Source organism: Rhinolophus sinicus, chromosome 11, assembly GCF_057876585.1.
Source record: "Rhinolophus sinicus isolate RSI-liver-muscle chromosome 11, RSI-T2T, whole genome shotgun sequence".
Lineage (NCBI taxonomy): Eukaryota > Metazoa > Chordata > Mammalia > Chiroptera > Rhinolophidae > Rhinolophus > Rhinolophus sinicus.
The window spans coordinates 23,524,106-23,539,554 of NC_142511.1; the positions used below are offsets into that span (position 1 = coordinate 23,524,106).

Below are 15,449 nucleotides of genomic sequence, written 5' to 3' on the forward strand. Positions count from 1 at the left end.
ACGAGAAGGCAGCACCCACTGAGAAAGTGCAGCCACTTCGAGGGTGGGAGGTGCACTGCATAACTAACTGATAGAGTCCTTAAGCCAAACAGCTTGGACATAACTGCATTGCGGGTCTACCACACAGCTTTTAACTGTCTATTTGTACTGGACCTTTAGGTTGTTTTCCTTATTTTTTCCCCATTACAATAATGCTGCAATGTGCTTCCTTATACACATACACTGATATATGGTGGAAGTGGGGTTGTTGGATCACCCCATATCTGACTCCAGGCCAGATGGAGCCAGGCACATCTTATCCTGGCATAGCAAGGAAGCTTAAATATACAGGCGGCCTGCTGACAGCCCACCATGGAGGCCAGCGGTTGAGCGGCACACTGGGAAGGACGTTGTTGGTGCTATAACCCAGCTAGCTTTCTAAGTTCTACAGGCGGTGCATTTCCTCCTTATTACCATCATTTATTTGTTAATCCTCCAAGGGGCAGGACTAGGAAACATACCCGGAGTGGGAAGACTCTCACACATAGTCAGTGTAGCTGCCAACAGGGACTGGTTTAAATAAAGCCTGTGCATATCTGTTAATTTCCATTATTCAGGTGCACCCACTGGCCCTGCTCAGGGTTAAATGAGCTGTCATCAGTTTCCTTCCTTATAAAGTTAGCAGGTCGAGAAGACTGGGAAGGAAACAAGCTCACAGGCAGCATTTGCAGACAGCTTCTGCTTGGAAGTCATCAGCGAAAACCAAAGCCTCAGAGGAAGAGCAGGGAACCACCTCCACTTGGGAAGGAATTCTGCCACCTCTGGGAAGAAGAGAAGCCCTCACCTCACTGGAAGAACCGAACTCCTCACTGTCTGGCTCCTCATCTGCTCCCCTCAGGGAGAAAGCTTCACAGCAATTAGACACATCTTTCTTCACAGCTGGAGAGAGAGGGTTGTGAAACGCCCCACCTCCTCTCCAAGTGAGTGAAGACACCTAGGGTAGCCGAGCTGTCTCCCCGGGCCTGTCGTGAAAGGGAAATGGCTCAGAGGAGGGCTGGAGGGGGGAATGATCAGAATCCTACTTGCAAGGTCTCCAAGGGTGGTCCCAAGACTTGAGTAGGATAAGGAGGGACCTGGGTGAGAGAGAAAGTGGGGACTGAAAATACAAGACCAGAAAGGGAGGCTTGGATTTGGTATAAAAAGACCGAGGATTCCTCAGAAGGGGAAACAGTGTTACCATATGGCCCACAATTCCACATGAAAACTTGTACAGGAATGTTCACAGCATAATTGATAATAGCCAAAAGTGGAAATAACTCAAAGATCCATCAACTGATGAATGGATCAAGTGTGATAGATCTAGACAATGGAATAGTCATCCATAAAAAGAATGAAGTCCTGATACATGCATGAACCTTGAAAACATCATGCTACGTAAAAGAAGCCAGACACAGAAGACGACATATTGTATGATTCCATTAATATAAAATGTGGGGAATAGGCAAATCTATAGAGGTAGAAAGTAGATTAGTAATTGCCTGGGGCTGGGGAAGACCAGTGTTGGGAGGAGGGGAGTGTCTGCTAATGGGTATGGGTTTTTTTTTTGGGGGGGGTGATTGAAAATATTCTAAAATTAATTGTAGTGATGGGTGCCCAACTCTGAATATACTAAAAATCATTGAGTTGTATACTTTGAATAGTTGAGTTGCATGGTATGTAAATTTAACTCAATAAAGCTGTTATTTAAAATATTAATGAGAAAAAAATTACATTAGGACTTGGAAAACTTTGTTACAAAATTGAGACTCTTCAAAAAGGAAAGTGAATGATTAAATTTATAAAATACAGTTTCAAATGTTCAAAGGAATTTAATTAACTAAGTTTATTGATAGGATCAAATAAATGATTGTTGAAATTTATGAGATTTATGAAGAGAACTGAAAATCTGTCAGTTGAAATGAAAAGTTAAAGCAAAAATTAGGTTTCTTGGTTTCTTACTTTAATATATTGAATACTGATTAAAAAATAAATAAAGACTGCGGGCTAAGTTCTTGTATCCCACCTTGAGTAAGTCACAAACTGTCTAGTCTGTGTCTCCATAGTAAATTTCAGAACGCTATAGAAAGAACAGCCTGAAACCACAATCTCTGTCCCTCCGTAGTTTTCCTAAAGAAAGACAGTTGTGCAACCCCCCAGCCATCTTTGTCACAAACGCAGCTTCCTCACCCCAGGCACTGACCAATGGGTTCCCGGGCTCCCTGAGTGGGGTGTCCATTTGGAGTCCAGGCCACTGTCCATCTGCTCACGATGTCATTCATGTGAAGCTGCTTATTCTGACCTCTATTTGTGGGATTTTAAGCCTGGTTTCAACAGACCAAGGTTCTAAAGCCATTTGAAAACCATAGGCTGAGCGCAAGCAGGGGAAAAAAAAAAAGAGGGCAAGACTACAGGAGAAGATTGGGGTGAGGGAAAGAGATGTCCTTCCCCCCTACCAGACTACGAGCTTCTTGAGGGTGAGGGCAGTGTCTTCTGCCCTTTTTCTGTGTCCTTCACAGAAACAAGCACCAACTCAAAGCAGAACAGGGCTGGGCTTAATCTAGAGAGCTGAGCAGTGAACTAGCTAGGAAACCACAAGACCAGAGGGGCACACAAGACAGAGATTCAGAGATGCAGCTTCAAGAGGAAGTGACATATAATCCGTCTGGCACATGGAAAGGGCACACACTTGAAGCCACAAACATGAGTTTCAATCCCACCTCAGCCTGCTGTGTGGTCTTCAGCAATTTGTTTATTCTCTTAGAGCCTCAGTTTTCTTGTCTTTGAGTGGGATAGATACATTTACCACAAAGTTATTGTGGCGATTATTAATGAAAGAAATTAGAGTTAATTCATTTTAAGTGAATTAATAGGCTAATGTATAGCATTTAACCGAAGACCTGGCACAAACTTGGCATTCAAAAACCACTGGTCCTTTCTTCTTTCCCTAAAGTTACAGCTGCTATACCGCTTTGCTACACTGCTTTGGAAAAGCTGGGCCTTTGAATCTACAAATGTACTTTGTAGATCTACAAAATATACAGTGCCTGTGCAAATAACCATATGTTGGCTCTGTGACCAAGGAGTTATTATTCACTCTTAGAGACAACATATGGTTATCTATACAGGCACTGTTTACTTTGGACCAGGGAGAAAGGGAGGTTCCTGCAAGACCCCAGACCAGCCAAAGTCCCTCTGGGGTCCCCTCTCTCCTGCCTCTGCCAAGGTCTCCTTAACCAAAGCCCTTCATATTCCTGGATATCTCCACCCTATTCATACCAGCTTCTTCCACCAATGCCCTATGACCTATGACGTCAATTGTGCCTGGCTGGAGCCGGCCCCAGGGAGGGGGCTGGGCCAGTTCTTCGGAGGTGACTTCCATCTTGCCGGCAATATTGGTCTAGCTGCTAATATTCCCAGGACAGCACATCCCCCGTTGCATTTTTAAAATTCCTTTCTGACGTGATAAGGGGGCAGAGGGAGAAAAAGACTAAGACGGCAGGAGGGAGCAGCATCTGTTCCTACTGTCCTCTGCATTTACATCCAATACAGACATCAGTCTGCATCCAACTGCCACCCCGGCAGGCTGCTACAGGCTGGAGACGTGAAAATACAGGAGCCTGGAGGAGAGGTGGTGGAACGGACATGGGAAGGTTGTTTCCTGCATTGTAAGATGCACCATTTGTTTAGGAGTCTCGTGCAAAGTGCTGGCAGCTCCCATGCTTACACCAGACACTGCTGGCTCCAGAGGAGAACTTTGTGTCTTATGCCCTGAGGAAGCATAGACACAGCGCACAGAAGGGCCTCCCTTTGCAATAGTCTGTGGTCCTCCCACTAGAAGCAGAAACTCAGGGAAACATGCTGTTCCAAACCCAACAGCCCAGCCTCCAGTAAAAAGGTACGATTAGGGGGCAGTAGGCAAGGCTGAGCGGTGTTGCAGCAGAAACGAGGTGACAGCACCAGCTATGAAAAGGAATAACTTTCCCTGCTGCCACCCATGTCCCCACACCCAGTCCTGCAGATCTCAGCGCTTATAGGAGAAGGTAGCCAAACACAGGCGCTGCCTCAGGGGCCTGGAGTAAGTCCTGGGAGCAACACAGACCGTTCCTAACATAGCTCTATGGCCCCTCCCCAATCAACCCAGAGCGGAGTGTCCTGCGCCCATGTTGTCCCTGATGGCCTGTTGTAATGCTTCTGGAGAAAAGAGGCCCCGCTTCTCACCGACAGGCAGTGGGGCATAGGAGTATGAGTGCAATTAACCAAATGGATCCATTTGGGAAATTAAAGGCCAGGGGAAGCTGAGTGGTTTCTCTGCCTTGTGTCAGAGGGCAGGTGTCTGCTCTGACAGCCTGGTGAGGACCAGGAGCTGAAGCACTGGGGGTGGGGAGAGGAGGAGGGGAGAGATTAGTCTGAGTGAGAAGGTGCCTCACTGGGGCGGGAGGGGCGGTGGGAGGAGTGTGCTCCAGAGCAGATGCCGGGGCAGCTCCAGATGGCAGAGGCCTCGGGACAAAAGAAGAGCCAGAGGAAGGAGAACCAGAAACGGAGGACTTGTTTCTATGAGGCTTCGGAAACGAAGGGACGAAAATCAGATTCCCACCTGGAAGCTGCCTGGACGCTTGCTCAGAAATAGTTGTGCACTGTTTCTAGGGAGACTTGGAAAAAGCCACCTGAAAACACACTGCAGCCCAAACTGAAATAATCAGCTGTGCAGGTCCCAGGGTTGGAATGCAGGGTTCGAACTCAGGTGCTGGACTTGCTTAAACGTGGAGCTTTGAGCACCTTCATCTTTCTGTATTTGTCACCAGGAAAATATGGGTAATGACGGAGCCTATTTCACTGGGTTGTTGTGAGGAGGAGTAGATGGGAAATGCACATCGAGTACAGAGCCCAGTGCCTGGTGCACAAGGGGTACCCGAAATGGTGATTATAATGATGACGATTAGCACCCTCTAAAGAAACCTGTATCAGCTCCCCCTCTCTCAGAACTGATTGTTCCCTCAATAGCCAATGTCCCTGCTTATGGGCATTGTCTGCACTCTTTGTTCTTTTTTAAAGGATGCTCTGTTTGTCTGAAAGTCCTCTGACCCCTCATGACGTGTGTGGTGCCTCAGACCGAAGGAAGCAGTGTGGTGTTACAGCAAGGAAAATGGCCCGCGACTCAGGGCATCTAAGTTCTAATGTGGCCTCTGTTGCTTATTAGTTTTGTGGACCTTAGAGAAATAACTTCTTGAGCCTGGTTTATTCATCCGTCAAATGGGAAAGACACCAGTCTTGCTCACATCACAGAATTATCGCGAAAGTCAAATTAATGTAAATAGACACGCTATAAAAATAAAGCTTTGAATTAATTTTAGGGACTGTTGATTAGATTTAAAATGTCCAGAGGTGCACGTTAGAACAAGTTTGCCCTGTGTCATCAGGCAGGACGTGGCAGGGCATGATTCCAGCTGCCAGCCAGCCGTGCGGTTGGTCAGGGATGTTGGTTCCACCAAAGAAGGGACGGGCTCCCAGGTTCCTTAGGCAGGGATCTGGTTAGACAGCCAGAGTGTCTGTGCCCAGGGCAGACTGTGTAGGGGTGGAAGGAGCGGGGTGGAGCGGGGGCATAGGGATAGAAAGTGGGGAAGGTATATGAAAAAGTTCCAAGAAAGAGGCATGGTGACACAGAGCTGGACTAATTCCCGATCCTGTCACAAACAGGGGGCTCCTTTCCCACACTGTTTTACATATCTGTACATGCCCATTAAAATACCCTAGTACACCACTTCTGCAAACACAGTAAAATAAAAGAATGGTGCCCCTCCCCACCACTGTCAGTCAGTATGTTCAAGTTCAGTATCAGTAACAATGATTGGGTGAAAAAGCCCTGTGTTCAGATGGGTTTCCTAGATGGTCCCGGAAGCCTGATACTGTTCTAAGCAAGTTGTGGCCCTCACAGGGCCACACAGAAACTACCTTGATAGACAAGTACATCGGAGCTGCTGTTGATGAGATAAATAATAATAACTGCCATTTACTGAACACCTACTACATGCCAGACATTGTGCTCTTTGTATGTTTAATCTTTAGTATTTATAACAAAGTGTTTATTATTAACCCCACTGTATAATCCAGAAGCCTGAGGCCTAGAGCAGTTAGAAACTTTCCTACAGTCAGTCACAACGCAAGTAGAGCTGGATTTTGCCCAGATCCCAAATCCATGTCATCAGCATTTTTGCTCCCACCTTTTAATCTCCTCCCTGCACCGCCCCTCAGCCCCATCTCCGACTCTTTCCTGGAGAACAGAGGACTTTTGGAAGGGGAGCTAGAGCAAGAAAGAGAAAGTGTAATGAGGCAGAGATGCCCAAACTCAAGAATAAGAAAATCCTTCTTTGTTCAGGCCTCCAGGTCAGACACCTCCAGCTCAGCAGCCCCCAAGTTGCTAGCTTGTGATATAATGTCAGTTACTCCTCAGTTAAAATTGTAGGCCATACTTCTTGCATGTCCTCCCCTGCCACCCCTGGCCTGAGACTAAAACAGGAGTCCCTGAGAGCAACAGGAGAGTCTAACCCAGAATGGAACAATGCAGACCTTGGACACGGGGTGTGACTTCAGTGATGTCGGCCTCAGCTGCTTACTGCACCCTGACAGCTAGCTGTCCATCTGCCAGGGCCCAATGCCCCGCCCAGAGGAGAGGTCTTCAGACTGCCCATATGCTGGGGCTGTCACTCAGGCTGTGGAGGCCAGGCTAAGGGGGGTGTGGGTCACAAACAAAGCTGTTTCCTGAGTTTTCCATTGAGGTTGACAGTGGACACAGTGACAAGGCTAACCAGCTGACGGCATCTGCTGGAGAAAAAGGAGCAAATGCTCCCCCAGTGCCAACCTCTTTGCAAAGGAGAGCCTTGAGGTCTGGCTCTGTGGCCGACTCTGGGGAGAAGGAAGAATTTGTCCCCTCAGAAGACTCCAGGGACCAGGCAAAGAACCTTTTCTCTTCAAAGAGAAGGGGCAGGAGGCAAGAATTTCCCCCCACCCTCACCCCTCAGACACGAGCCCCAGGCCCAAGCCCCACTCACCCTCTCTGCCTCATTCAGCCTCCTTCTTGCAAGACCAGAGGAGACTCCCTCCCCGTCTGCAGCGAAAAGGAAAACTCCAGTGTCCCAAACTGCACATACGTCAGTCAACCTGTCACAAAGCAAACACAAAGAAGAACCCAGGGTCACTCTAGGAGAAAAAAAGAACAGGCTTTGTGGTTTGCCACTTGTTCATTCACTGGGAAATGACATCTTTGTCCACACCTATTTGGAAGGTTCTGCAAAGCAAAGTGCATCTTTGTTCGAAGAAGTTCAAAGCCCTCTGCAGAAATAGCACAGATTCTGCAAGGTGCCTAAACACGTTAGACTCCGGAGGGGTGGGGATCATCTCTCTCATCCATAAGATTGTTACTATTGCACAGACACTGTAATCTAATCGCTGCTCCCTGTTCATGTAAAGGAGCTGAGCTGTAGCTCAAAGACTCTCCTACACCCAGGGGAGAAATGTACCCACAATTATCTCATTAATTTTCTTAACTTACTTAGAAGAACTATTATGTTTTTCTTCCTTATCTACAGATAATCAAATCAAGTTCACCATAAATAAATCTATAACACATTGAAAGGAGATCTAACTTTAGCATCAGGAGACATGGATTGTAAGTTCTAGCTTGTTCTATCATTCAGGGCGGCTCGTTTCCTTCCATGTGCCTCAGTTTCTTCATCTGTAAAACGAGGAGAATGTGTAGTAGAGCTGGTCAGACCCTCGGCCATTAGTAAGGATTCTGCAGATTCAAATGCAAGCTCCAGTCCTTCTGGCCAATCATTTAGCTTTTCTCAGTACAGATAACATGTCTCATTTAATGATTTGCTTTAACATTAAAATGCGGCTGCAGGAAACACTAAAATCCACATTTGAAGAGTGGAATGTGGCACTATTAAAGTAAGTATCTCCTTTCTCTTTGACGCAGAAATCCCAGTTCTAGGAATCTATTTGAAATATACCCCATATGCCAGGTTGTAATCTCCAGGATCATTGTTAAGTGAAAAAAAAATTATAGGAAAAAGTGTCTAATATGCTACCACTTATTTAAGAAAAGGGGGATGAATGCAAACATATATATGTATTTGCTTATATTTTTTAAAAAGACAGTAAAATATAAAGCATTAAATAAAATTTGAAAGCCCTACAGGGCGGGGAAGAATGAGGTGGCGGGGACAGGGAGAGAAGCTGGACTTTGAATATAACTTGTTTTGTAGATTTGCTTTGGAACATGTAAGTAGCTGACATAATTATAAAGCATAATTAATATTTTAAAAGAAATCCCGAAAATAAAAAGAAAATGCAACAAATGAGTCTATGTGTCCAACAGGTTAGCACAACTACACATAGAGAAATCAAAACACAGTAATTGGACTGTATATCCTTAGAGGGAAGTACCCTAAGGATAAAAAGAACTGCCCCGCCACCAAATCCTTAACTGTTCTTAATAATCATATTATTGGGGCATGGTACCATGGTATTATTATTATTATTATTATTATTATTATTATTATGAGGCTTTTGTATGTGTATTTTGTGACAAATCAAATGAGTATTAATATTGACATTGCTGAGAAAAAAAAGTTTCTTGTTGAAAGGAGATACAAATATCAGATTCTTGAGATCAGGCAAAAATTCTGTAGCCCTGACTATGAGCTAGAGGCATTAGTATGAACTCCACATGTTGTGTGTCTCACACACACACATTTCCTAGCTCTGTTCAATGGGAAATCATTAGGATGCTAGTTCTTGAAATTCTTTTGAACCATAGTCATTTAACTGGAACGACAATCCAGTATGATGACAAAGGACGTAGATATTATTATCGCCAGTTTACACTAGAGGAAATAGGTGTAAAGAATCCATTCATTGAGGCAGGATTCAAGCCCACATGTGCTTCTCCAAAGGCCTACTATTAATATTTCACAGTTGCCTCTTCAATGTCTTCATTTGTACATCTGTGTTAATAAAACTTTCCTTGTCTATACGATGGTACTGGGGCACTGCAATGAGATAATGCATGGGGAAGTACTCAGAAAACAATTCTTCGTACAAATATTTTACTGTCATTTGAAAACTGGGGACCAGATCTGCCCTATGGGGTTGCTATGAGGATCAAATGAGGGCTGTGATTTGAAGATAGACAGATGTAAAGACAGACAGACTGAGAACCCTTAAAGATGAATGATTACAATCAGCACCAATGTCTTATCATCTCTCATAGGGCTGCAGGGTTGAATGACAAGTGGAACTCAGAGCCTAGTGCACGGACTCTCTACCTGAACCAAGGATGGGAGGGTTCCAGGAAGGACACCTGATGCTCCGGGGAGAAACAGGGATCAAGAAAGACACCTGATACCTGCAGGCTGCAAGAAGAGTGGGTCTCAGTCACAGAGCAGTGGGGCCCATGGCCAGGTTGCTGGGTGCCTCCAGATTCCAGAAAGCCAGACACCCGCTGGGTTCCTGTGACTGAGCCCTGGGCCACAGGGGTACGGGCAAAGGCAGGCACTCCCAAGGACAAGAGGAAGGCAAAGCACGTCAGGCTGATGACAGGAAGGAGTGTCTGGGTTGCTCACCCGCTCCCAAATTGCTCTCCTGGCGTTCATATCCGAATGTCTGCTGGGGAATAATTACAGATTTCTTCTCAGCAAATGTTTATTCTCAGAGTGTCATTCCCTCTGCCACAGAATAAAAGCAGGTCTGGAGGGTCTCTAACACTTCTCTACTGGAAACTCTTCGATTGTATCAGTGCCTATTTCTGCAGAAGTACAAAACCAAACTTCTCCTGGGTCCTGGATCAGGTGCTTCCTCTCCCTGGATATTCATTCTGTGTTCAGGGAACAAAGACTCAGTCTATCTCTGTCTGTATTTCTCTCTTGTGGTTCTTAAGCATTTAAAATTTATTTTACTTGGTTTTTGAATAGTTACTCCCTTCACATGATATGAAACTCAAAAGATACAAAATAGTATACAATAAAACTATATATAAGTAAATTTCCCTCCCAAACCTGTCCCACCACTTCCCAGTCCCACTCAGCCCTTCTCCTGGGTCAGCCACTGTTACCAGTCTGTCGCGTGTCCTTCCAGAAATGGTCTATGCATACATAGATACATTTTTAAAAATTATAGCAAAACATATACAGGATTTCTATGCTGAAAACTGCGCAATGATGATGAAAGAAATCAAAGACCTGATCAATGGAGAGACATATTGTGCTCATGGATTGGAAGACTTAACTTAGTAAATATGCAAATTCTCCCCAAATTCATATACTGGTTTAATAAAATCTCCATCAAAATTTCAGCAAAACTTTTAGTTGATATAGATTATTCTAAAATTTATATGGAAAGACAAAGGAACTAGAACAGCCAAAACAGTTTTGAAAAAGAAATAATAATCAGTCTACCCAGTTGGAAGACTCATTACAGAAATCAAAACTATGTGGTATTGGTGGAGGAACAGACAATGGAACAGAATAGAGAACCCAGAAATAGATCCACACAAATATGCTCAACTGACTTTTGACAAAGATGCACAAGGAATTATGGAAGACAAAGATTTTTCAAGAAATGGCACTAGAGGGGTGGACGGGTGGCTCTGTTGGTTACAGCACGAGCTCTGGGCAATGGGGTGCTGGTTCAATTCCCACATGGGCCAGTGAGCTGTGCCCTCCGCAACTAGAATGAAGTCAATGAGCTGCCGCTGAGCTCCCAGATGGCACAGTTGGTTGGAGCGCGTCCTCTCAACCACAAGGTTGCTGGTTCGACTCCCTCAAGGGATGGTGGGCTGTGCCCCTGCAACTAACAGTGGCAGCTGGACCTGGAGCTGAGCTGCGACCTCCACAACTGAAAGGACAACAACTTGAAGCTGAACGGCACCCTCCACAACTAAGATTGAAAGGACAACAACTTGACTTGGATAAAGTCCTGGAAGTACACACTGTTCCCCAAATAAAGTCGTGTTCCCCTTCCCCAACTAAAAAAAAAAAAAATCATAATTAAAAAAAAAGAAAAGAAATGGTGCTGGAGCAATTGGACAATCCTTGGGGGTGTGGGGGGAAAGGTGGAAGGGAGGGATACTTAACCTAAGGGTTATACAAAATTGACTCAAAATGGATGGCAGACATATATGTAAAATGTAAGACTATAAAACTTGTAGCATAAAAACAGGAGAAATCTCTGAGATTTAGGGCTATGCAAAGAGTTCTTAGATTTGAAGCCAATACCATGATCCATAAAAGGAAAATTTAATAAACTGGACTTCATCAAAATTAAAAAACTTTGCTATGTGAAAGAGGATGAAGAGTGGGAGAAACCACATGTACAACAAAGGACCAGTTCTAGCATAAACAAAGAATTCTCAATTCAAACAATTCAACTAGAATATCACCGAAAGACACAAAAAGACATTTCACCAAAGTACACATTGAGATGGTAAATAAACACTTGAAAAGATGTTCAGCATCATTAGCCGTTAGGGGCATGCAAATTAAAACCACAATGAAAAAAAAACCAAAAACCAGTGAGATATCACTATACACCTCAGATATCAGAATAACTAAAATACAAATAGTGACCTAGTAAGCCCACTCTTAGGTATTTAACCAAAAAAAAAAAAAAAATTTATGTCCACACAAAAACCTACATGTGAATATTTATACCATGTTTATTCATAACAGCCAAAACTAGAAACAAGCCAAAGGTCTGTCAACAGGTGTGTAGATAAACTGTGGTATGTAATATAATAGACTACTACATACCAACGAAAAGAAATGACCTACTGATACAGGTAGCATGTTAGAGGCATCTCAAGTTCATCACGCTAAGTAAAAGAAGCCAATCTAAAAAATCTACATACTGTATAATGTCATTTATGTGACATTCCAAAAAATGAAAACTCTAGGGACATAGTTAAGATCACAGGTTACCACGGGCTGGTGTTGGGAGCACAGGATTCCCCAAAACGGAGTCCATGAGAACTTCCTGGAATGATAGAGATGTTCTATATCTTGACTGTGGTTGTGGTTACATAACTGTATATGCTTGAAAAATTCATAAGACTGTACACCTAAGAAGGCTGACTTGTTTTATGTAAGTTATATTGCAATAAACCTGACTTGGAAAAAGAAAACCTTAACGTACATGCAAAGACAAGTTAAAACTTAGGAGAAGATATTGGCTATGCACACATCTGACAAAAGATTACTATCAAGAATAGTAATAGGGCAGGCCTGGTGGCTCAGGCAGTTAGAGCTCCATGCTCCTAACTCTAACGGCTGCAGGTTCGATTCCCACATGGGCCAGTAGGCTCTCAACCACAAGGTTGCCAGTTCAATTCCTCGAGTCCCGGAAGGGATGGCGGGCAGCACCCCCTGCAACTAAAACTGAACACAGCACCTTGAGCTGAGCTGCCGCTGAGCTCCCAGATGGCTCAGTTGGTTGGAGCACGTCCTCTCAACCACAAGGTTGCCGGTTCGACTCCCGCATGGGATGGTGGGCTGCACCCCCTGCAACTAGCAACGGCAACTGGACTTGGAGCTGAGCTGCGCCCTCCACAACTAAGACTGAAAGGACAACAACTTGACTTGGAAAAAAGTTCTGGAAGTACACACTATTCCCCAATAAAGTCCTGTTCCCCTTCTCCAATAAAATCTTAAAAAAAAAAGAAAGAAAATGAACACGAATCTTAGTTTAAAAAAAAATATTGGTGATTTGGGAAATGCAAATCAAGACCATAATAAGATACCAACTTATACTTATTCAATTAGCAAAATTATTAAGTCTGACAATATCAAGTGTTGAAAGAGGCTGAAGATCTATAGGGTTTCTTATACATTGCTAAGGGTACAAAAACTTTGGAAAAAGTTTTACATTACCTCCTAAAGTTGAAGATTCACAAACTATGATTTAACAAGTCTACTCCTAGATATATACTCAAAAACCACTCTTGTACATGTACAAAAATGTTCCTAGTAGCACTATACACCATAGCAGAAACCTAGAAAAAAACCAACAAATTCATCAACAGAGAAATGGACAATTAAACTGTGTTACAGTCAAACAATGAAAGGCACAGTGGCGAATAAGTGAATTAGAGTGCTATGCAATAAAATCACACAGCAAGCAAAGAGGGAATGAAAAACCAAAACAAAACAGGATGCAGGATAATTACTACAACTCAACAACCTGATTTAAAAATCCTAATTTAAAAACGGGCAAATGACTTGAATAGACACTTCTCCAAAGAAGATATACTAATGGCCAAGAAGCATATGATGAGATGCTCAACATCACTAATTATCAGAGAAATGTAAGTCAAAACTACAATGAGATACATCACATTCATTAAGATGGATGCTAGCAAAAAAATAAATAAATAAATAAAAATATCAGAAAGTAAGTGTTTGTAAGAATGTGCAGAATTGGAATCCTCCTACATTGCTGGTGGGAAAGTAAAATGATGTAGCATGGCATTTATTCAAAAACTTAAAAATAGAATTTTCATATAATCCAACAATTCCACTTCTGGGTACATACCCGAAAGAATTAAAAGCAGAGTCTTGGGAAGACATTTATTTATACACCCATGTTAACAGAAGCATATTCATGATAGCCAAAGGTAGAAGCAACCCAGTAGTCCATGGATGGATGATGAATGAATAAACAAAATGTGGTATAAACATACAATGGAATATTATTCACTTAAAAGGAAGAATATTGTAGAACGTGTTACAACATGGATAAACACTGACATTACGCTAAGTGAAATAAGCTAGTCACAAAAGTATAACCACTATGTAATTCCACTACTATGTAAGAGGTACCTAGCATAGTCAGATTCACAGAGACAGAAAGTAGAATGTTGGTTGTTAGGGACTAGGGGGAGTCAGGGAATGAGTTGTTTAATGGGTACAGAATCTCAGTATTGCAAGATGAAAGAAGTTCTGATTTCCAGTCAAGATGGAGGAGTAGGTAAATGCTGTGCTCACCTCCATGACCACATCAAAATTACAACTCAACTACAGAATAACCATCATGGAGAATCACCTGAAGTCTAGCTGAACAAAGGTCCTACAACTAAGGACATACAGAAGAAACCATGTTGAGAATTATAGGATGGGTGGAGAGTGAAATAGGTTGGAGACATGTGTGGTAGTTAAAAATCAGGAGGGATACATTGGCTGTGGAGGTCCCCCCAGAAGAGTGACTGTCCCCAGCCCCATACCAAACTCAACAGTCCAGGATTCCAGTGCTGGGAAGAGAAGTTCCCACAATTTTTGGCTGTGAAAACCAGCAGAGATTGTGGCTGAGTGAGACGGGGGGCAGCTGGAATCCCAGGTGTTCCTTTTAAAGGGCCTGTGCAGAGATTTCTGTGCTGACGGACTCACTCACTATGAGCTCCAGCTCTGGGACTGCAGTTCAAAGGCAACAGGGACAAATGGGGAGGAACTGAACTGTCTGGCTACAGAGCGAGGGCTGGAGGGGCACCTTTCTCCCATACAGAAGTGCTGGCAGAATCCATTATTTCATTTTTTTTTCTCTTTAAACTTTTTATTTATTTGAAGTGTGTTTTTCCAGGACCCATCAGCTTCGAGTCAAGTAGTTGTTTCAATCTAGTTGAGGAGGGCGCAGCTCACAGTGGCCCATGTGGGGATCCAACTGGCAACCTTGTTGTTAAGATCACGGCTCTCTAACCAACTGAGCTAACCGGCTGCCCCAAGAACCCATTATTTCTTTGTTGAGCCCTCCCCCCTCACACCGTGAAGACACAGGGAGACATCATATCTGAGTCTCAATCAATGTGGCTAACTCCTTTTCTTCTCCCCACCTTGGTTCCCTGAGACCTGCCCCACCCAACTTGCAGTCCCACCCAAACCACTTCCAGTGGCTTTTCCATCCATACAGCCTGTCTTGGCTCATGCTGTGGATTTTCCTAAAATCTCTCAAATGTTCAAAAAGCCCAAACAAGAAGCACCTGGCCTCGGTGTGCCCTGTACCCCTTGCTGAGCAGCCCCAAGCCTGGGACCAGCCTTGGTTCATGGCTTGGTTTCTTGAAGCACCTCCAAGCCCTGTGTGGGTGGCTGCCATCTGCAGATTACTTTGTGGCTTATGCCAGGTGGCCACAGGCATGGCACAGGCTGAAGCTGAACTTGGCTTGTAGTGGGGCCCCTGCTAGCAGGCCCCAGGGTCGGTAGACCCAGTGGCCAACTTCAACCATCAGAGCACCACCAGGCCATTTCCACAATGACACAGCCAAAAGGCCCGTTAGGCAGGCACAAGAGCCCTGCTAAAGTGAATCCTGCTCCATAGGGTCAGCCCCTGAACAACAGTTCCTCCACCGTAGTTATGGCCAGTCTCACAACCCATCAGCCTGAGGGTCAATC

The 15,449-nt window shown here is 44.1% G+C and overlaps 1 protein-coding gene across 30 annotated transcripts in view; it reads right to left on the reverse strand.

Moving 5' to 3' along the window:
• Positions 1–15,449, reverse strand: part of NFASC (neurofascin) — a 178,887-nt gene that overhangs the window by 91,101 nt on the left and 72,337 nt on the right. For 28 of the 30 annotated variants that reach the window (XR_016022777.1, XR_012492907.2, XR_012492906.2 and 25 more), the window contains one exon: positions 7,065–7,173. The exons of the other annotated variants lie outside the window; for them this stretch is intronic. Coding sequence is in view for 21 of the 28 variants with exons in the window: in XM_019711426.3 (XP_019566985.2) it covers positions 7,065–7,173 (109 nt within the window). In the remaining 7 variants the exon portion in view is untranslated. The remainder of the gene's footprint in view (positions 1–7,064; positions 7,174–15,449) is intronic. 30 annotated transcript variants of the gene reach the window in all.